Source organism: Talpa occidentalis, unplaced genomic scaffold, assembly GCF_014898055.3.
Source record: "Talpa occidentalis isolate TD23 unplaced genomic scaffold, MPIMG_talOcc4v2.1, whole genome shotgun sequence".
In the NCBI taxonomy this organism is placed as follows: domain Eukaryota; kingdom Metazoa; phylum Chordata; class Mammalia; order Eulipotyphla; family Talpidae; genus Talpa; species Talpa occidentalis.
In genome coordinates this window covers 35,231,754-35,252,931 of record NW_026555331.1, presented here as the reverse complement: position 1 = coordinate 35,252,931, position 21,178 = coordinate 35,231,754, and the positions used below count along the sequence as shown (strand labels likewise).

Below are 21,178 nucleotides of genomic sequence, written 5' to 3'. Positions count from 1 at the left end.
TAACAGTGAGGCTGTTTTCCAGAGGGAGTTCACCATATTCATTTTGGTCAGCAATGTATGGGAGTTTCAATTTCTCTACATCCTTTTCAGCTTTTATTGCTTCTGTTTTAACTGTTTTGATTTACTTGTCCTTAATGGCTATTGATTTTCAGCTTCATTTTATAGACTTATTAGCCATTTGTATATTTTCATTGCAGTACTGTTTATTTAAATCCTTTGCACAATTTTAATTTGGGGTTTTTTTCCAGCTGTAAAATTACTTTGTGTATTATAGTTAAGAGACCTTACTACATATAATGTACATTTTTTCCAAGTCCATGAGTTATCTTTTATTGTCTTGATGTTATCCATTAAAGCACAAAAGTTCTCAGTTTTGATGAAGTACAACTTACCTATTTTTTTCTCACTTACACATTTGTTGTATACAACCCAGTGCCATGAAGATATATACTATGTATTGCAAGAGTTTTGTAGTTTTGGTTCTTACATTTGGTATATTATTCATTTTGAGTTAATTTTTACATAGTGTAATGTAGGAGTCTACATGATAATATTCCTTTGTCCCAAAACCATTGAAAAGATTATAATTTATGCTTGCATCATTGAATTGCCTTAAAGCCCCTGTCAAAAAAAATAAATTGAGGAGCTCTCCTGGTGGATGCAAGGGGTTAAGTTTCAGCACTATCAAGCTGTTAATAGCCCTGAAACATGAGCTCAAACCATCCTCTTAGGGAGGACACAAAAATTACTAAGCATAAATGAAACAAGTCATACAAGTCAACTTTACCAGTAACAAAATTTTTACACATTGGAAAACACAATAAAGAAAATGGAAAGACAGGGCCTCCCTGGTGGTGCAGGGGTTAAAGTCTCAGAGCTATCAAGCTATCACCAGCCACTGTGGCATGAATTCGATCCTGGCTAAGGGAGCTAACCCACATGGCACAGCAGACCTCTCCTGCCTCACCCGCTGCTCCCCTCAGCAGTGCATTTCAGTAGATCTGCCTGTTCTGCTCCCCAATCTGTCTCTGGTGTATCCTCTCACCCCTGCACTTCTGGCCTACACCATAGTTCTTGTATGTATAAATAAATAAAAATAAATCTTTAAAATAAATAATAAATAAATTGAACCTAAATGTAAGTATTTCTGACCTCTCATTTTCCTTCTATGAAGTAGGTAATCTTTGCATAAAAAGTGAAGATGTGAATCTAAGTTTTGGTTTTTGGGCTTCCTCAAAATAGTTGCTACCTCATAGGTGCTGATCATGGTTGTCATTTATTCCCTCATATTTCCATTTGGAGAAATTCTATCTTGCTATTATTTTATCTTGGTTGTATTTTGATGTGATTAGACATGTAGATTTAATTTGTAGGTGATGAGTAGGCAACGGGAATAGGCTATGCCAGGACAGAGTCATAGAAGTAACCTGTACACTGTGCTATGATCTGACTTTCATATTCAGTGTGCAAAGTTTGAATAAGTCTTAATAAAATATTTGGAGAGATCTTGATAGCCTTTGAGTATTAGACTAAGTATCAGTCTTTTGACATGAACAAATATGGCCTTCGAATGAATGGTGGTTGTATTCATGAAAAGCATTGAACTAGAATTTGAGACCTGTGCCATTCTTCTGGCTTGGTGAGGTGCTAACTTGTTTTGTGGACTTTGGGAAATGATTTGACTTGGTTTCTGTTTCTACCTCTCTAAAAATGAAGAGGTGTGGCTGAATGATAGCTAAAGCCCTACTCAGACCTAAAGTTTGACATTCCCTCTCCTTTAGTTGCATGTAAATTGACTTTTAGTATCTAAATGGGCTCTTGTCAGAGTTTAAAAATCACTCTAGGTGACTCTAATATGCAAACAAAGTTGAGAACCCCTGCTTTAGACACCTAAAAGATTAAGGGCACCTTGAAGTGAAATAATATTTTCAGGCTCCCATATATTTTTTTAAATTTATTTATGCATACCAGAGCTGGGGTGTAAGCCAGAGATGTGGGGGTTGAGAGGATTCACCAGAGACAGAGTGGGAAGAGAACAGGCAGACTGACTGAAATATACTGCTGAGGGGAGCAGTGGACAAGACAGGAGAGGTCTACCTGGCCATGTGGGTTGCTCCCTGGCCTGCCAGAGATCGAACTCATGCTGCTGAGGCTGTGGATTGCTTCATAGTGCGGTGCTTTAACCCCTTGTGCCACCAGGGTGGCCCAGGCTCCCATATTTTTAAGATGATGAAATAGAATGCTGGTTGTGGTTATAGCAAGAGTGAAATGACATGAGTTAATACATTTTATGGATTATGGAGTAATTTGGTATGTTAAATCATTGAATCTGAAGAATTCTGTGAAACTAGGAAAATTCTCTCATCCCCATATTGCAAATGATGAAGTTAAGAGAAATTAGTGGCTTGCTCAAGGTTACCATGCTAATAAAAAGAGGAGTCATAAGGGTTAATAATCTCAAGCTGTTGGTATTTATTGCTCTTTAAGCTATTGCCTTCTTTAAAAACTCCTATAAATTTTTTTTTAATTATGGGTATCAGGACACTAATGGTGGTGGAAGACAGATGGGGGGGACAAGGGGAAAACTAATTTCATAATGTGATAATCACTTGAGTTGCCACATAAAGAATAATTATGTATTCATTTGAATCCTCTGGAGGTAATTGCCATAGATACACCAAAAGGAACATGCATCAGTTTTTCTCTTTGTGTTAATGGTGACTGATTCCAATTTACCCTTCCCCTGCTTTTGTTTCTTTCAGAGAGTTTGTAAGAAATAACTTGTGTACTCTGCTGTATTATTGTACTATACATTTGCTTATATCTGTGGGTATAATAGTCCATTCTTTGGAACAGTGCTTTGGATGCTTTTAGTCTGTGGCTATGGTTCCTGTTAGTCCTTTGAATTCATGCCTTTCCATACCTTAGCATTCCTGATCACTAGTCAGTTAATCATCAATGAGTTGGGCTTTGGAAGTGGTGCTTTGTGGTTGAGTGACTATGAAGGCACAGTTCTCCTTCCTCTCCTTTTCAGAATCTCAGGACTGGATCTTTGGGGAAGCCCTGCATTAATTCTGTTGTATTTACCCTTCTACCTTTCAACCTTTGGGTTTGTGAATATGTGGGACAAAATAGCTGTGGTGTTCTCTACCCGTCTTGGGGGAGAGATACCTCAAAGAAGTCTACGAAGGATAACCTTGAGAAAGTCTATTTCCTTAAGTAACTAATATTTTTAGAGTAAATATTCAACATTGTCTATTTCTATTGGTTCATTGTGCTTTCTCTCCCTTTAGCCCCCCAGGTTCGCCCAATAGTCTTGGCTACTTCCCTACAGCTGCTAATCTTAGCGGTGTCCCTCCACAGCCTGGCACGGTGGTCAGAATGCAGGGCCTGACCTACAATACTGGAGTTAAGGAAATTCTTAACTTCTTCCAAGGTTACCAGGTCAGTAGCTTGAAGAAGAAAACAACTACTCAGTGCCCTTATTACTTAAGTTGATTTTCCTAAAGAATGCAGTCAGGAAAGGGTCCGATTTCTTCAAAAGTCATGTATGTGCTTGTGCTAATGGATTTGCTTATGGAGGCAAATAGAACCAGAATTACCGTCAGGGGGACTAGGGTGAGTGCCAATTTCAAACTCATCTCTTTACTTTTCCATATTTTGTTTCAACTTAATCTATTTATGCTTTTTTTTTTTTTTTTAGAAAATTGGGCTAAATTTGGGAAAGCTCTTGCAGGCACAGAACAGTGTGGGTGTGGGGTTGGCTAAGAAACTGTTATCCTCAAAGTCAAATCCTTAATTAAAGGAAAAGATAGTTAAACATGAGGTTTTAATTTGAGTATTTGAAATGTGGTCAAGGTTGTTTGCCTATTCTGCCAAAAACAAAGGCAATGCAATGAATTCCTTTAAATGAACTCTGATATTTAGTGAAACGTTTATGAAATGATAAACTGTTAATTCTTGTGAATCTGAAATTTACTCTTGCCAGTTGTTTCTACAACTGCATGGGTCCATCAGTTGTTTCTGATTTAAGCTAAAGAATGGGGTGTGTATTGATAACAATTCTTAAAACACTGAACCAAATTTCCTCTTTGCCATCTCATCTGAGCAGACACCTTTCTTTCTCAACTAGTATAAAATTATCTTGAGTCCCAGCTCCTTTTCTGCAGTGTCAAAAAATCAGTACTTTATAGTCTTCTTAATTGCACTAATAGCCAAAATTTTCTTTCCTCATGGAGCTAAATTTTATTTGATTCTTTATAGTCGAGAAGCATTTATAGGCGTAATTGTCAAATCCTAACAAATCACTCAAGACTTTACACTACAGCATTATATTATAAAGTTTGTGTCTACAGAGTCTGTTTCACTATTAGAATGGGTTTACCAACTTCCTGTCTATGGATCATGGAACACTGAAGGTCTCAGTAGGGATGCCCCAGAACTACTAAGTTACTAATATGGTTTTAAAGAATTTTAACATACAGTGAATAATTTCTGACAAATAGAAAATATGTGTGATTGTGAAAAACTGAATGAAGGTGGTGACAATTAATCTCTTGTTACTACTGCCTGGCTTTGCACATTAAAACTAGAAGGAAGGTTTTTTTGCTCTTCTGTCAGTTATACACTGTTGGAAGCCCTTATAGCAGGGGTAAAAGAAATACTATCTACTTGTCAAATGTGAGTCAATATATTTTGAAAGGAATAGGGAATTTTGTTGACATCTAGTAAAAGTTTGCTTTATCTCGTGGAGAAAACGTTTGAGTTGTGTATTTTCTGCCTTTTCTAATTCTGGAAAGTACAGTGTCAAGGTTTAGTGGTCAACTGAATGAGTTTCTTTTGATTAACTTTTACACTCACACTGAATAGCCACAGAAATTGTGAAATTGAGTAAATTAGTTCTTTATTAAGTATTGTGGCTGTTTTTTAATTGGTATTCCATTATTTCTAGATTTATGGGTAAAAGATTGACATGCTTCAAAATTCAGATAAATCACCTTCATTCCATAGCCATTTAATTTTCTAGCATTTCCTAGAGAATCTTTCAAGGTTAGAGCAGAGTTATCTGGTATAAATAGAAGCACAAAGACTATATAAAATTATTTCATATTAAGACATTTAGCCTTTATTTCTAAGGTGCTTAGAATTTACTAATTGTATCAGTGAAATAAGATTACATAGGAACCTCAGTGATCCAATAGAGTATATCAAATTCTATTTTGAGCTTTGAGGTAGTTGTAATGCTAGAATCAGTTTTTGGTATCTTATCTAATTTTATATCACTTACATAAAAGTTTGTATTTTCTACTATTTTTTACAACCTACGCCTTCTAATTTTTTTCTTGTTCTCAATTTCATGAACAAAATTCCAATTTCCTTAGATATAAGGATTTATCATGAGATAAAATCAAAGTGAATAACTTTTGCGAAGAGTTCTCATATCTGTATCTTTACCTGTTACAATGTATTTATCACTGTTGATTTAATGGTAGGTTTTCAATTGATTTCTGGTTTTCATTACTTTTACATAATTATCTTATATAATTAAGCAAATCCTTGGTAATTAGTTGAGTGAAATCTCTTGATAGTTTTCTATCTTGATGAAACAATGGCATGTCATTCTTTTTAAAAATGTTTTTAAATATAATTTTCTGATTGTTTCCCCTACCTTCAACAAAATCCTTTCATAAAACTACTCCAACTTAATTTTTCCATACTTTGTTTAGAGGGAGGAGTGTAAAGGGCAAGGGTTTGCAATAAGGAAATAATGCTGATGACTAAAGCAAGATGCAGGACATGGTTCTGCTATCAAACCTGGAATCTTATAAAGTACCTGAATTAGATTAATAAAATGAGAAATGGATTTTTGAAGATGAACTACTATGAAAATATTTGGAATGAATTTGTCATTCTGGTCATGAAATCTACCTGTTCCTTTTAGTTGATGGACCTCTTGTTCTAGAACAGGATATCTGTGTTCTTTTTATATTTCCTTTATCTTATTCATTTGCTTTTTGTACTACTCTTTACTGTCAATGACTTTGCATTTAATAGTGCTAGTTTTGATTTCTCCTCAAAAGCATTAACTTTAATCATTTTCTCTTTTGGCATCTCACTGTAAGATTTTTCTTTGCTGTCCTATTCAGGCAATTAGATTGATTACAAATACATCAATCACAATTTAAAGTTCTCAGTTGTTTGGTGATAATGGGGTAATTAGATAATGCTTTGCAGAAACTTGATGCTCAGATATTTGATATCTAGTCATTAGTTTTTTTTTTCTAAAGATTTATTTATTCATGCATACAAGAACCAGGGAAAAGGTGAGATGCACGGGAGGGTGAGAGGATTCACCAGAGACAGAGAGGGGAACAGAACAGGCAAATTGACGGAAATACATTGCTGAGGGGAGCAGCGGGCCAGACAGGAGAGGTCTGCTGCGCCATGTGGGATTCTCAAGGCTTATCAGCTGGAACCAACACTGCAGAGGCTGTAGACAGCTTCACAGCGCTGTGCTCAACTGCCTGCGCCACCAGGGGAGGCCCGATATCTAGTCATTCTTATTGTATCTTGGAATCTAGACATTTACCGGGACATAAAGTGTTTGGTGGTGGTCATTATGGTATGCTGTTTTTTAATCCATGTGTTCAATCTAACTTCCCTCCTAGATGGCATTTTTATAATATTTAGACATGTAAAATAAGGAATCAAGAGTTAGGATTAGCAGTTAAGTATATAGCTCATCTAAATGTCCCGTAATATTTTTGGCAGATAAATCATCCATAGTGAGTTTGTCCATCTTTTGATCCTGTTTGTTTTAACTTGCATTTTAGTATGCAACCGAGGATGGACTTGTACACACAAATGACCAGGCCAGGACTCTTCCCAAAGAATGGGTTTGTATTTAAGGGCCCCAGCAGTTAGATCAACCTCAAAAAAGAAGGTAAGGCTCTATAATGTGAAAGTTAAATTATAAAGGGCCAAGCAAAGGAGGTCAAGAATCTGAGGGTGGATATTAGGAGTCAGATGAAAGGTTTCTTACATTTTCTTCACTGTGATTTAAGAATGTGAGAAATTTTGGGCCTCCCCAGTGGCGCAGCGGTTGAGCACTGGGCCGGGAAGCTGCCTAAAGCCTCTGCAGCGCCGGTTCGAATTCCGGCCACCAGGCGAGGGTCCCACATGGCGCGCAGACCTCTCCTGCCACTCGCTGCTCCCCTCAGCAGTGTACTTCATCCATCTGCCTGTTCTGCTCCCTGCTCTGGCTCTGGTGAATTCTCTCACCCTCTTGCACTTCTGATGGTACCCAGTGCTTGTATAAATAAATAAATAAATCTTTTAAAAAAATTAGAGGAAATTAAAAACAAAAGAAAAGGGAAAAAAAGAATGTGAGAAATTTTGGAAGGAATGGAATCTGGAATTCAGGTTGTCATTTAAAACAATAAACAACATTTATGCATAAAGTTTGTTATTTTGGGGTAAGGGAAAACTTTTCCACTTATAAATTTATTTTCTCTATCTCATGTGGAATACAGGCTGGATATGTTTTATATTTGTCTTTTTAATTCAAATAAAAATCAAATAACATAGAATTAGCAATTTTTTCCTAAAATTAATCATTTTAAATTATATTATTTAGTCTAATTAGTGAATTCACAGCATGTGCAAGCTCTATATCTACTTCCAAAGCATTTTATCACCCAAAAAAGAAATCCTCATACCCAGTAAATACTAGTTCCCTGGTTCTTCTCCCCATAGATCCTGGCAACCAGTTTAGTTCTGTCTTAGGGATTTGCATATTCTGAATATTTCACATAAATGGAATCATACACTATGTAATTACTTTGTATCCACTTTTTTTATTTAGCATACTTTTTTACTTTCATCCATGGTATCAGTACTTCATTACTTTTTATCTCTGAATGATAATCGATAGTGTGTATAAATGATGTTTTATTCACTTATCTGTAGATGGACATTTGTGTTGTTTCAACTGTGATAGGGACCTTTGCATACAAATATCTGTATACCTGTTTTTTATCCTCTTGAATAGTAATTCTATTATATTGGGCATATGTTTTCCCCAGTTTCATTTTTTAAAAATCGTGGTATAGGGCCTCCCCGGTGGCGCAGTGGTTGAGCTCTGGGTTGCGAAGCTGCCCGCGGCCTCCGCGGCGCCGGTTCGATCCCCGGCTGCTCCCTGGCCACCAGAGGAGGGTCCCACATGGCGCGCAGACCTCTCCTGCCGCCTGCTGCTCCCCTCAGCAGTGTGCTTCGGTCCTTCTGCCTGCTCTGCTCCCCGCTCTGGTGAATTCTCTCACGCTCCCACGCTTCTGACTGTACCCAGTGCATGTATAAACAAAACAAACAAACAAATAAATAAATAAATAAAACATTCCTCTATTAAAAAAAAATCGTGGTATATATAGCAAAAAATTTACCATTTTTAACTGTTTTAAGTGTACATTTCAGTGACATTAATTAAGTACATTCATTGTGTTGCATTGTCATCGCCACCGTCTAGCTCCACAACTTTTCTATCTCACACGAACATTAAATAATCTGCATTCCTCTTTTCCCAGTCTGTAGCAACCATTTTTTTTTTTTAAGATTTGTTTATTTATGTATACAAGAACTGGGATATGGGCCACAAGTGCGGGGGTGGTGAGAGAATTCACCAGAGACAGAGCAGGGAACAGAACAGGCAGATTGATGGAAATACACTGCTGAGGGGAGCAGCAGGTGAGTCAAAAGAGGTCTGCTGCACCATTTAGGTTGCTCTCTGGCCAGGGATTGAACTCGTGCTGCAGTAGTTGAGGAGAGCTTCATAGGTTGCATCTTAACTCCTTGTGCCACGAGGGAGGCCCCAACCATTTTTTTCTGAATGAATTTGATTAATTCTAGGTGCCGTACCTGTAGAATAACACAATAGTTATCCTCTCATGACTGGTTTTATTTCACTTAGCATAATGTATTTAAGATCATCTGCATAAACTTTAAAATGTGCTTTCTTCCAAAATGTGAGATTTTGTTTCATGTTCTTTTTCTGTTCTAAAATGAAAACCCTGATCCAGGTGCTTTAGAAATTTTTTTTCCTTATCAATTAATTTATAATCTTAATGCATATTGCCATTCTCTGTCAGACTCCTCCAAGTGATGTAGTTGCAGGGACACATTTCAGGAATTGGTGTTCCTTACTTCATTTTTTATTACTGGGTTTGCTAGCATGTCATTTTCAAATTTTGTTGCCATGCAGTCCCTGTGGCTTTAACCACACAGGGGATTCTATGAGTCGTGGGATTGTTCATGAAAAATGACAACTGGGGTCTTACTTTCATTCTAAAGTTATAGAAACTCCAGTTCTGTGTTGGACGTCATGATTCTCTGCCATTTTCAGTGAGGTTTCAAGATGTCTTGCTACTACCAGAGAGCATCTTGCTGAGATACTTAAGGAGGGAATGTGGCATCTTCTGTTCTAGTTCACAGCGGTGGGAGTGCATTAGTCTACCCTGTCGATAATTTGTTTCCATCCATACTTTCTTTTCAAATGTTCTTCAATTTTATAATCCTACCTTTGAATTTGTGAAACATATTGTCTATATTCTAAAATGAGTACTTTAGATAAGAATGGACTAGAAATGGAGCCATTTGATTTATAATATTATAGAAATGCCCTAAATTGACTCTAAATCATTACTTATTACCTCTAATTGTGTCCAACATTTATATATTTGGGTCATGATAGAATAGCATATTAAATCAAGAGTCTTATCAAATTTCAAATGTTTGTATTTTCATATTCTAATAACCTCAGATTAATATGCCTTTATATTGAGAATTTTAAAAGAGGACTTGTCTTTGTATTTTAAGATTTATTTATGCATACAAGAACTGGAATACAAGCCAGGGTGTGGGGGGTGAGAGGATTTACCAGAGACAGAGTAGGGAACAGAACAGGCAGATTGACCGATGTACACTGCTGAGGGGAGCAGCGGGCGAATCAGGAGAGGTCTGCTGTGCCATGCGGGTTCCTCCCTGGCTGGCTGGGGGATCAAACTTGTGCTGCAGAGACTGCAGACAGCTTCATAGGTTGCATCTTAACCCCTTGTACCACCAGGGAGGTCCTGAGGACTTCTCTTTTAAAAAATTTTAGGGGTCTCCCTGGTGGCACAAAGGGTTAAGAAGCAACCTGCGAAGCTATCCACAGCCACTGCAGCAAGAGTTCAATCCCCAGCTAGCCAGGGAGCCAACCCACATGGCACAGCAGACCACTCCTGACTCACCCGCTGCTCCCCTCTGTCTGCCTGTTCTGCTCCCCACTCTGTCTCTGGTGAATCCTCTCACCCCCCCACATCTCTGGCCTGTACTCCAGTTCTTGTATGTATAAATAAATCTTAAAAAAATTTTTTTAAAAGCTCACCTAGGAAATCTTGTGCAATACTTTGGCATAGCTTATCTCATGAAAGGATTGTATCTTCATTGTAAAGAATTTTGAATTTAGATAGTTATAAAGAGATAATCTCACCATCCAGAAATAATGAATATTTCCTTTCAGCTTTTTTGTATGCCTTCTTGTAATTTTGGACCTTGTGGGTACATATTTTTCTCCTTATTTGTGTCAGTATTAAATTTATCAGCAGTGGGGGCCTCCCTGGTGGTGTAGCAGTTGAGCGCTGGGTTGCGAAGCCGCCCGCGGCCTCTGTGGCACTGGTTCGATCCCCGGCTGCTCCCCGGCCACCAGAGGAGGGTCCCACATGGCGCGCAGACCTCTCCTGCTGCCCGCTGCTCCCCTCAGCATTGTACTTCAGTCCTTCTGCCTGCTCTGCTCCCCGCTCTGGCTCTGGTGAATTCTCTCACTCTCCCGTGCTTCTGACTGTACCCAGTGCATGTATAAACAAAACAAACAAATAAATAAATAAAACATGCCTCTATTAAAAAAAATATATATCAGCAGTGGTAGCTTTTACACCACCATCTTTATTTTTTTTTTAAGTTTTTTTGAAGATTTGGTTTATGCATACAAGAGCTAGGGTGTAGGCCAGAGGTGCAGGGTATAGAGGTGGTGGTGAGAGGATTCACCAGAGACAGAGTAGGGAGCAAACAGGTGGATCTACTGAAATACACTGTTGAGGGATGCAGTGGGAGAGACAGGAGAGGTCTGCTGTGCTATGTGGGTTCGCTCCCTGGTTGGGGATCGAACTCATGCAGTAGAGGCTGCTCATAGCTTCCTAGTGTTGAGACTTAACCCCTTGCACCACCAGGGAGGCCCCTACACCAGCATCTTTTAAACCTTCCTTGTGAGAAAGTAGTTTGCTGCTTGGCTAGAAAAAGGTCTTTTTAGACTTAGGCAGCCAAACCAGAAGAGTGGCTTATGCCCTCAAGGCCCTTGTGCAATCTCATTGGAATCTCATCACAGCCTTGTGAGGTGGATAACTATGGCTCCAATCGATAAATGAGGAAATAAAACCCAGGGAAGTTAGATCACTTTTAGAGTCTTACAGGTAAGGCCAAGCTAACCAAAAGATTCTTAACTCCTGGCTCTTGGTGTTCTTTTCCACTAGCCAAATAAGAGAATGGCAGGGTACAAGCATGTCTTGAACTGAATGGTAGCCCCAAATACATGTTCACATTCTAATCTCTGGAAACTTGGGCTTACCTTTTTTGGCACAATATGTAAATTAAGGGTCTTGATAGGAGGGGTTCACCCTCGGCTATCTGGTGGGCCCTAAATGTAATTATAAGAGAGGCAGAAGGAAACATACAGGAGAGAAAGAAGAAATGTGATCATGGAGGCAGAGATTGGAGTGAAGCAGACATAACCAACGAACAGTTGCAGCTACCAGAAGCCGGGAAGGAAGCAAAGAGTAAATTGTCCCCTCGAGCCTCTGGAAGGTGTGTAGCCTGACTTCAGACTTCTGGACTCCAGAATTGTAAGAGAGATTTCTGATTGAAGCCACTAACTTTGTGGTAATTTGTTACTGAAACGTGATACAATAGAAAGCTTAATACAATGTCCTAAAAATTGATGAAAAGAAAGATGTCAGATAATGGTAGTCAAGGCCTGACATAGAAGTCACATTGTTCTGTCTTCTCACACAACCTGTTCCATCAGCCCACTGTTACTTGTTCAGTACCCCAAGAGCTATAGATCTGCCTCTTTTTTTGGTCATGAAAGACTTCAAGGGTCATCTCACAAGCCATTGAAGATGCTAGAGAGGTCCTGTGGGAAGGTGGTTTGCCACTTGGCTAGAAAAAGCCCTCCTTAGACTTAGGGAGGGGAGGGTTTGGGCCTACACCCCAGTTCTTGTATGCATAAATGAAATAAATCTTAAAAAAATGTTTAGGCAGCTTTACTGACCCCCATTTTGGGTCCGTGAGGTCTGCCCGGGGCACAATAATTTTTCCCTTTCTTTGAGAAATTAAAAAAAAATGTTTAAAATATTAAATTCTTGCTCGCGAATGGCTACCTGTTTAAGTTCCAAGTTTCATATTTCTGTGGCCCCAGTGGGGCTCGGGCATCTCATAAATTTAAATCTGTTCACAAGTGCTTAACTATAACTATGTTTTACATTCCTGTAGAGATAACTCTTTAGAGGTGACATTTCCCTGTTCTATAAAACTGGAATAAATTCACTTCTACATAAGTAATTTTTTGTTGGTGGTTGAAAATTAGGTAGATTAATGAGTATAATGTTTTTACCAGGTGTGAAGTTCTTTATAAATACAAAAATACAGATAACTATTGGGTTACTACAACAATCATAGAAGTGGGCCTCCCTGGTGGTGTAGGGGTTAAAGTCTCAGTGCTATCACCTCCACAGCCTGAGTTCATCTGATCAGGGAATTACCCACTCTTGATGCAGCAGACTTCTCCTTCTCGCCCACTGTTCCCCTTAGCAGTGTATTTCAGTCAATCTGCCTGTTCTGCTCTCCACTCTGTCTCTAGTGAATCCATACACACACTCACACACACACACACACACACACAACTCTGGCCTACACCCCAATTCTTCTATGCAAAAATAAATCTTAAAAAAAATCATAGAAGCAATGATTTTGACTATTATCTACATTTCAGATATTATTCAGATTTCACTAATTTTTTTCCACTGATTTTCTTTCTCTATTCCAGGATCTGATCTAGGATTCTACAATGCATTTAGTTGGTCTGTCTCCTTAGTGTGTCCTCTGGTCTGTGATACTCAATTTTTCCTTGTTTTTCATGACCTTGACAATTTGGAGTTTATTTTGTGGGTTACTATTCAGTTTTAATTTGTCTGATGTTTTTCTTGTGTTTGGTCTGGGTTGATGGAGCTAGGAATGAATACCATAAAGGTGCAGTGCCTTCCTTCTCATCATGTAATATCTTGGATATTGTGTCCACATGACATCATTAGTGATGACAGCCATGATCATTTGGTGAATGTCTTAGTCTGTTGAGGCTCCCATAACAAAATTCCCTGAACTAGGTATGTCTTTATTGTTCTCCTCTCCTGTTTCTCTCCCCAGCCCACCCTGCTCTCCTTTCCAAGTATTTGTTTATAGTGGGGAAGAATGTTGAAAAAAATTGATAACTCCATTTATTTTAAATGACAAATTCAAAAAGGTTATTAACTTCCTTGATTAAAGAATTTGAGTTTGATTAACCTTTTATAAATAAAGAAGAAGCTGTTCTTTTCGCCTAACAAAGTAATGTGAGAACTGGTTTAAATGTTTCAGAAGAGATGTCAAAGTTACTAAGGAAATAAAGTATTACAACCTGTCAGAATTGCAGGTGTTTTAAGGAGTTCATTGCATAGGACATATCACCAGTTGCTGAAATACAGATAACTTAAAAAGACTTCTTTGTACATAATGTTTTTTTTTTCTTTTTTTCTTTTTTTTTTTAATAGAGGCATGTTTTATTTATTTATTTGTTTGTTTTGTATATACATGCACTGGGTACAGTCAGAAGTGTGGGAGGGTGAGATAATTCACCAGAGCCAGAGCGGGGAGCAGAGTAGGCAGAAGGACCGAAGTACACTGCTGAGGGGAGCAGCGGGCGGCAGGAGAGGTCTGCGCGCCATGTCCGGTGGCCGGGGAGCAGCCGGGGATTGAACCGGCACCGCAAAGGCCGCGGGCAGCTTCGCAACCCAGCACTCAACCGCTCTGCCACTGGGGAGGCCCTAATGTTTTTTTTTTTCTTAAAGATTTATTTATTTATGCATACAAGAGCTGGGGCACAGGCCAGAGATGCAGGGGGTGAGAAGATCCACCAGAGACAGAGTGGGGAATAGAACAGGCAGATTGTCTGAAATACACTGCTGAGAGGAGCAGTGGGTGAGACAGGAGAGGTCTGCCTAGCCATGTGGATTTCTCCCTGGCTGGCTGGGGATCGAACTCATGCTGCAGAGGTTGCAGATTGCTTCATAGTGCAGTGCTTAACCCCTTGCGCCACAAGGGACGCCCCCTGGACTAGGAATTTGTAGTATTCATTGATAGATCTAGGGTTGACTGATTTGGCTGTTTGCAAGGCCTCACTTTTAGTCACTTTTGAGGTACCCCAGCAATACTTGTCTTACACGCTTCCATTTCACGTCCAGGAGCAAGTCAGGAATTGAGTTTGATGGCCTGGCTTAAGTTCATCTCTGAAACCACCAAGGCCAGGGATATACATGACACTTACTGGCTATGAATGGGTCCTTTATTTTGTGCTGGATAAAGTTACCTCTTTATGGAGATTAGATGACAGGAGGTCTTTATTTAAGTAAAATTCAGATGTTGTTGCCAACAGAAGGGTATAATAGGTATGGTAAGAGTATTGTGTGAGATTTTCTTATCTATGTAGTATCCAAAGAGAAACTATAGGACCTCCTCGGTAGTGCAAGGGGTTAAGTCACAGCACTATCCAGCTATTGACTGCAGCATGAGTTTGATCCTCAGCCAGGGAGCTAACCCACATAGCACAGCAGACCTCTCCTGTTTCACCCGCTGCTCCCCTCAGCAGTGTACTTCAGTAGGTCCTCCTGTTCTGCTCCCCAATCTGTCTCTGGTGAATCCTCTCACCCCCTCACACCTCTGGCCTACACCCCAGCTCTTGTAGGCATGAATTAATAAATCTTAGCGCACGTGCACGAGAGAGAGAGAGAGAGAGAGAGAGAGAGAGAGAGAGAGGCTACATTGTTTTAGGCTAGTGTTAAGTTATGGTCACTTTGTAAACCACATTTTCAAAATGAATTCTGACATAAAAAAGTTTTCCACTGTTTTTTTAAATACCTGATTTTAAATTTATATCAATTTTAGAAACTGTCATTAAAATGTAATCTAAACCATAATTTCATTTTTTTTTAAAGATTTATTTATACAAGTACTGGGTACAGTTAGAAGCATGGCGGGGGGTGGTGAAAGAATTCACCAGAGCCAGAGCTGGGAACAGAACAGGCAGATGGACTGAAATACACTGCTGAGGGGAGCAGCGGGCTCGGCAGGAGAGGTCTGCCCGCCATGTGGGACCCTCGCCAGCTGTCGGGGATCGAACCGGCGCTGCCGAGGCTGCGGGCAGCTTTTCAGCCCAGTGCTCAATCACTGCGCCACCAGGGGAGGCCCTAAACCATAATTTCAAACTGGTCTTATAAACAGAAATCTGAAGGGTTATTTTTATTTCTCTCTCCATCTCTGTTTCTCATAAGTAGAAGTATGCATAGTGCCTCATTAAAGTTTTAATTTTAAAATTTTTATGTGATATGGAAGTAAAATAACAGTATAACCAATTTATATTTAAATCTGGATCTGCCAGTTATTGGCTTAATCACTGTGTGCCTTAGTCTTCTTACCTGTAAAACTGGGATGACACGGTAATCTAATTGGGTGGTTTTGAGGATAAAATAGTCACAGAGCAGCTGCTAATCATCTCCCTGGCACATAGAGCTCATGTTTGCTATAATGTCATTCTTTAGTGCCTTGTATTGATACAAATACATTTGTTTGGAATTATTTGAAATTTATTATTCTAGACTTCAATTTCAGTAATTATTACTGGTTTTTGATAATGGCATCTGAATCTTCATCAGAAGAATTCTGCTATAATGTGGGGACCCAGGAAAAGGAATGAATAGTATAAAAATAGTCTCTCCACAAGGGAGTTGAGGCAAGTAGGAAGGTAGAAACCTAGATATTATTACACATAATGCAATACACAGTAAGGAGTTGTAGAAATAACATCCTGTATACGTCCATCGCCTGTGTGATACCCTGTAGAATTTGCTGTGTGGCAGTTATGGCAGACACATAATGGCAGTTATGTCTGTGTGAAATTAAAGTCTGAACTACTTAAAGGGTTTTTTTTTTAGATCTTTTGGAATTCAAATTTTTTTTTCCTGACTGCTGAGAATTGAAAAATTTATAGACTGTAATATTTCTGTTTTGTTTTTTTCAGTGTTTGAAAGATATATGGTGATTCTGAAACCGTCAGACAAGAGACAACTTCTAGCAACTTCAGAGGAAGTTTGTCTCCACTCAGGCTGCAGTATTTTCAGCAAACATGATTGGACAGTGGGCCTGTGACCTATCTTTTGGGTGGAGTGAAAAATTTGAGCCAGCGAAGCCAAATCTTAATGGCAAGCAGCATGCCAGGCTCCTTGCTGATTTGCAAATAGGCATTTAAAATGTGAATTTGAAATCAGATGTCTCCCTAACTTCCAGCTAATGTGGCATCATAGATGTTTCCTAAGTTTTAAGTCTTAAACAAAACAAAACAATCCTCCACTAGTGTCTACCATCTCCGCCAGGAACTCTGTTCATGGAAGCTTCATTTTGTGTGTTTCCATTCTTCATTCTCTAACTCCATACCTCCTGCACGATCATGCCCCCTTGCTTACTAATAAAATCTAGAATAAGGTCTTAGAATACTTAAATCACAAACTTAAAAATAACACCGATATTTTCCAGTCTTTTGACCAACATGATGTCTTATAGTTAAAACCAATGAAAAGAAGTTTTAAAAGCACATTGGGATACATTAGATGAAACTGCAGAACATACATAGTTTCAAAAAGTTTGATCTGTTTCTCAGCAGGAACCAGTTGTAAATATGAATGAACTAGGGGCCAAAATATGAAACCAAAAATGAAGCAGCTATAGGTAGGTAGTAATTTCTAGTTTGAAGTATAATTGAATATTGTGGCTTCATATGTATTATTTTATATTGTGCTTTTCCCATTACTGATGGTTTGGACTTTGATAAGAAATTCCATAGTTTTTAATATCAAAAAAAATGAGAACATTTGAACAGTGTATTCTAGAAAACATACTAATGGAAATGAAAACTTGTATATATTAAAGTAGCCTTAAACCTTTCTCTAATGTCTTGACTGTCGAATAATCAAAACTTTTAAAAACATAGGATTATAGCCAGCATGCTAGACTAAGAGGGTAAACAATGATGTGGTTAGAGCAGGTACTGATGTTGTCAGTGTTTAGCACTGTGTTTATGCTACAAACGTGCAATATTAGACACTAGCTAGCAAGTACTGCTGCCTCACATAACTCCAAAAAGGAAAACAGGATTTGGTTAAGTGCACATATTTCTTTAAGTTACTCATTGTCTTTTGCTTGGATGCAATGCCATGCAGATTTATGTGGCTGCTATTTTTATTTACTTGCATTATTTTGATTAACACCTTGAATAGAGAGCCAGATATTCCCTCTTCAACTGACCATCAATGGCCCTTTAACTGCAGTAGGAAAAAAGAAAACCATTTTGTATGAAAATTCATAACTGGCACTTAAGATCAGAAAAAAGTTCTTTATACTTGATGCCTAAAGATGCTGTCTGCCCAAAGCTTTGAAGACTTTAAGCTAGGCAGAAATACTACAATACTACTGAGTTTTTGTAGAATTGTTACATTTGATAATAAAATTTACCGGTTTAATCTCAATGTTTGTGATCTTTTATGTTACTAGTAGAGTTATGGTAATGGTGGGTGGGTATGGGTAAGTCATCTTTTCCTGAAGTTTATTCTTGTGTTTTCTGTATTTGTACAAACTGTTAATGATAAACGCTTTCTAGATACCAATCAATCATCCTTAGAGAATAAATAACTGAAACTTTGGTTGTGATTTTTTTTTAAATTTTAAAAGGACAGGTTTATGGGCCTCCCCAGTGGCGCAATGGTTGAGCGCTGGGTTGCGAAGCTGCCCACAGCTTCTGCAGCGCTAGTTCGATCCCCAGCTGCTCCCTGGCCACCAGAGGAGGGTCCCGCATGGCGTGCAGACCTCTCCTGCCGCCCACTGATCCCCTCAGCAGTGTACTTCGGTCCTTCTGCCTGCTCTGCTTCCCGCTCTGGCTCTGGTGAATTCTCTTACCCTCCCGTGCTTCAGACTGTACCCAGTGCTTGTATGTATAAATAAATAAATAAATCTTTTTTTTTAAAAAAGGAAAGGTTTATTAGGAAAAGGAGTAAAAGAGAAGCACCTGCATGTCACAGGTCAGCAGGAGAGATACCTGAGTGTGAAATTCTTGGCCATTATGGTATACAGATACTAATATTGGTCCTAGATCTAGAATTTTAGTATTTGACTCCTATATACTTCTTAATTCCAATTCTATCTTTGCTAATGTTGTTACCCAGTGTTGTCTCTGATCCAAATTCTATTCGTTCTTCAGGATACTGGTTAAGTCTTGTCTGATATCTACCATTTCAGACTAATATATTTTGTCAGTGAGCTCAAGTATATCAATTCCAGATTTATATAATCTCAAGGGCAGGAAGTAGACCTGTGTAGTGTAGGCAGATAATAGGGCAAAGCAGGCAAAGGAGAGTCCTAGAACCCTCAGTGGCTTTTTTTAGGCTTTTAGCAAACTTTCTACACCATTTGTAGTCAGGCTATCAGGTGCAGGGCAGGCAGGGGGCCCACCAGACTGGGAGGAGTCCTACCTCCCAGGCGGTTCTCTGGGCTCCGCTGCTTTCCTCTGCACTCTGCTGCATAGGCCTCTGCTGCATCCCCTTATATGCTCTGCCTCCACGCTCAGGTGTGCCCATTTATGCATCCCCACTCCATACTCCATTGTCCACCATCAGGCATCCATGCCCTAAATTCATGCTCCCAAGTGCCACCTGCCTTCAAGACCACAGGTGATAGCCACAGAGGCCAATAGCGCAAAAGCTGAGAAATCTTTATCCTACAATCCACCCCTTAAGAGTTTTTCTCCATGTAATCTACACGTAAGTTTCCCTTGGCAAATGTGGAACACTGCAGCCATGACCCACAAAAGTAAACAATGCAACTGAATTCAACAATACAGCAAAATACAACAGGGGTGGAGCAGGGGTTAAAGTCTCAGCGCTATCAAGCTATCCCCAGCCACTGCAGCATGAGTTCAATCCCTGGCCAGGGAGCTACGCACATGGCCCCTCTCCTGTCTCTCCCATTGCTCCCCTCAACAGTGTATTTCAGTAGATCCACCTGTTCTGCTTCCCACTCTGGTGAATCATCTCACCCTCCACACCTCTGGCCTACACCCCAGTTCTTGTATGCATAAATGAAATCTTTAAAAAATGTTTAAAATATTTAATAACTAGTTATTAATGGTATGCCTTTAACACTGAAGTATAAATTCAGGAGTCATTTTTACACCAGTGCACACATCTAAAGAGACAGCTTGATATCAAATTTACCTAAATCTAATGATTTAGGTTACTTCTGCCATCTACTGGACATATAGTTCTATTGACTTCAGGACTCAGAGTGCTTACCCAGAATGAACAGGATTTAAAAATTTTATATTTAAATTATTTCATAATTGATAAACAGGTTTTTCTGCTCTATTAAAAGGTTATGGTAATTTGGGCCTCACTGGTGGTGCAAGGGGTTAAGCATCGCACTATGAAGCTGTCCACAGCCTCCGCAGCACGAGTTCAATGCCCAGCCGGCCAAAGAGAAACCCACATGGCACAGCAGACCTCTCCTGTCTCGCCCTCTGCTCCCCTCAGCAGTGTACTTCGGTCAATCTACCTGTTCTGTTCCCCACTCTGTCTCTGGTGAGTCCTCTCATCCCCCGCATCTCTGGCCTACACCCCAGCTCTTGTATGCATGAATAAATAAATCTTTAAAAAAAAAAAGTTATGGTAATTTCTCACACAAAAGTTGTTATGGTAATAAATTGTAACTAGTGAGAAACATTTTTTTCTAAAAAAAATTATTGTGCTCTTTTGGTTTTAAGATTAATTTGGACATGTGTTTAGTCCTCAGCATAGCAGGGTCTAGACATGCCAGGTAAATTAGCTGCACTGGTTAGCTGAGTAGTTCTGTGGCAGCTCCAAAACAACACTAGGCCTGTCCAGGTCGAGCCCGAGCTCTTTGTAGAGCTGGAAAACAGCAGAAGCAACTTCATGTGTCAGGGTTTTTAGTAATGATGAATTTGTTCTGAATTAATGAAATTGAGATACTCAGAGTCTATCTGCTGTTTAACTGCCTTCCCTCTATCATAAGAATTTTGTCTAATAGCCTTACTTCTATCATAAGAAAAAAATTAATCTTATTATAGATGCCCAGAAGGCTTGAGAGCCAGCAATGCTCGATGGCTTTTTTTTTCTTTGGGTGGGACCCTCACCTGCGGCCGGGGAACGAACCAGCGCTGCAGAGGCTGCGGGCAGCCTCGCAGCCCAGCACTCAACCGCTACGCCACCAGGGGAGGCCCAAAGCTCGATGGCTTTTTAATAAGGGCAACCTCGGGCCTCCCCGGTGGTGCAGCGGTTCAGCGCTGGGTTGTGAAGCTGCCCGCGGCCTCTGCGCCGCCGGTTCAATCCCCGGCTGCTCCCCGGCCACCGGAGGAGGGTCCCACATGGCGCGCAGACCTCTCCTGCCGCCCGCTGCTCCCCTCAGCAGTGTACTTCGGTCCTTCTGCCTGCTCTGCTCCCTGCTCTGGCTCTGGTGAATTCTCTCACCCTCCCGTGCTTCTGACTGTACCCAGTGCATGTATAAACAAAACAAACAAACAAACAAATAAATAAATAAAAACATGCCTCTATAAAAAATAAAAATAAAAAAAAATGTTTAAAAAAAAAAAAAAATAAGGGCAACCTCAATCCATAAATAGGTGGGCCTCCCTGGTGGTACAGTGGGTTGAGCGCTGCACTCTGAGGATATCCGCAGCTTCTGCAGTACGGGTTCGATTCCCGGCTGGCCAGGGAGAAATCTACAT

The 21,178-nt window shown here is 39.6% G+C and overlaps 1 protein-coding gene across 7 annotated transcripts in view; it reads left to right on the top strand.

Moving 5' to 3' along the window:
* The window catches only part of ESRP1 (epithelial splicing regulatory protein 1), a 60,285-nt gene extending 42,373 nt beyond the window's left edge, over positions 1-17,912 (top strand). For 2 of the 7 annotated variants that reach the window (XM_037504069.2, XM_037504058.2), the window contains exons 14-15: positions 3,294-3,444; positions 16,412-17,912. In XM_037504069.2, coding sequence (XP_037359966.1) covers positions 3,294-3,444; positions 16,412-16,432 — 172 coding nt within the window. In that variant the 3' untranslated portion in view covers positions 16,433-17,912. Of the gene's footprint in view, positions 1-3,293; positions 3,445-6,833; positions 6,944-16,411 lie in introns of those variants that run through there. The other 5 variants (XM_037504107.2, XM_054692103.1, XM_037504088.2 and 2 more) reach the window with 3 other exon arrangements.
* Positions 17,913-21,178: the final 3,266 nt, after the last annotated feature.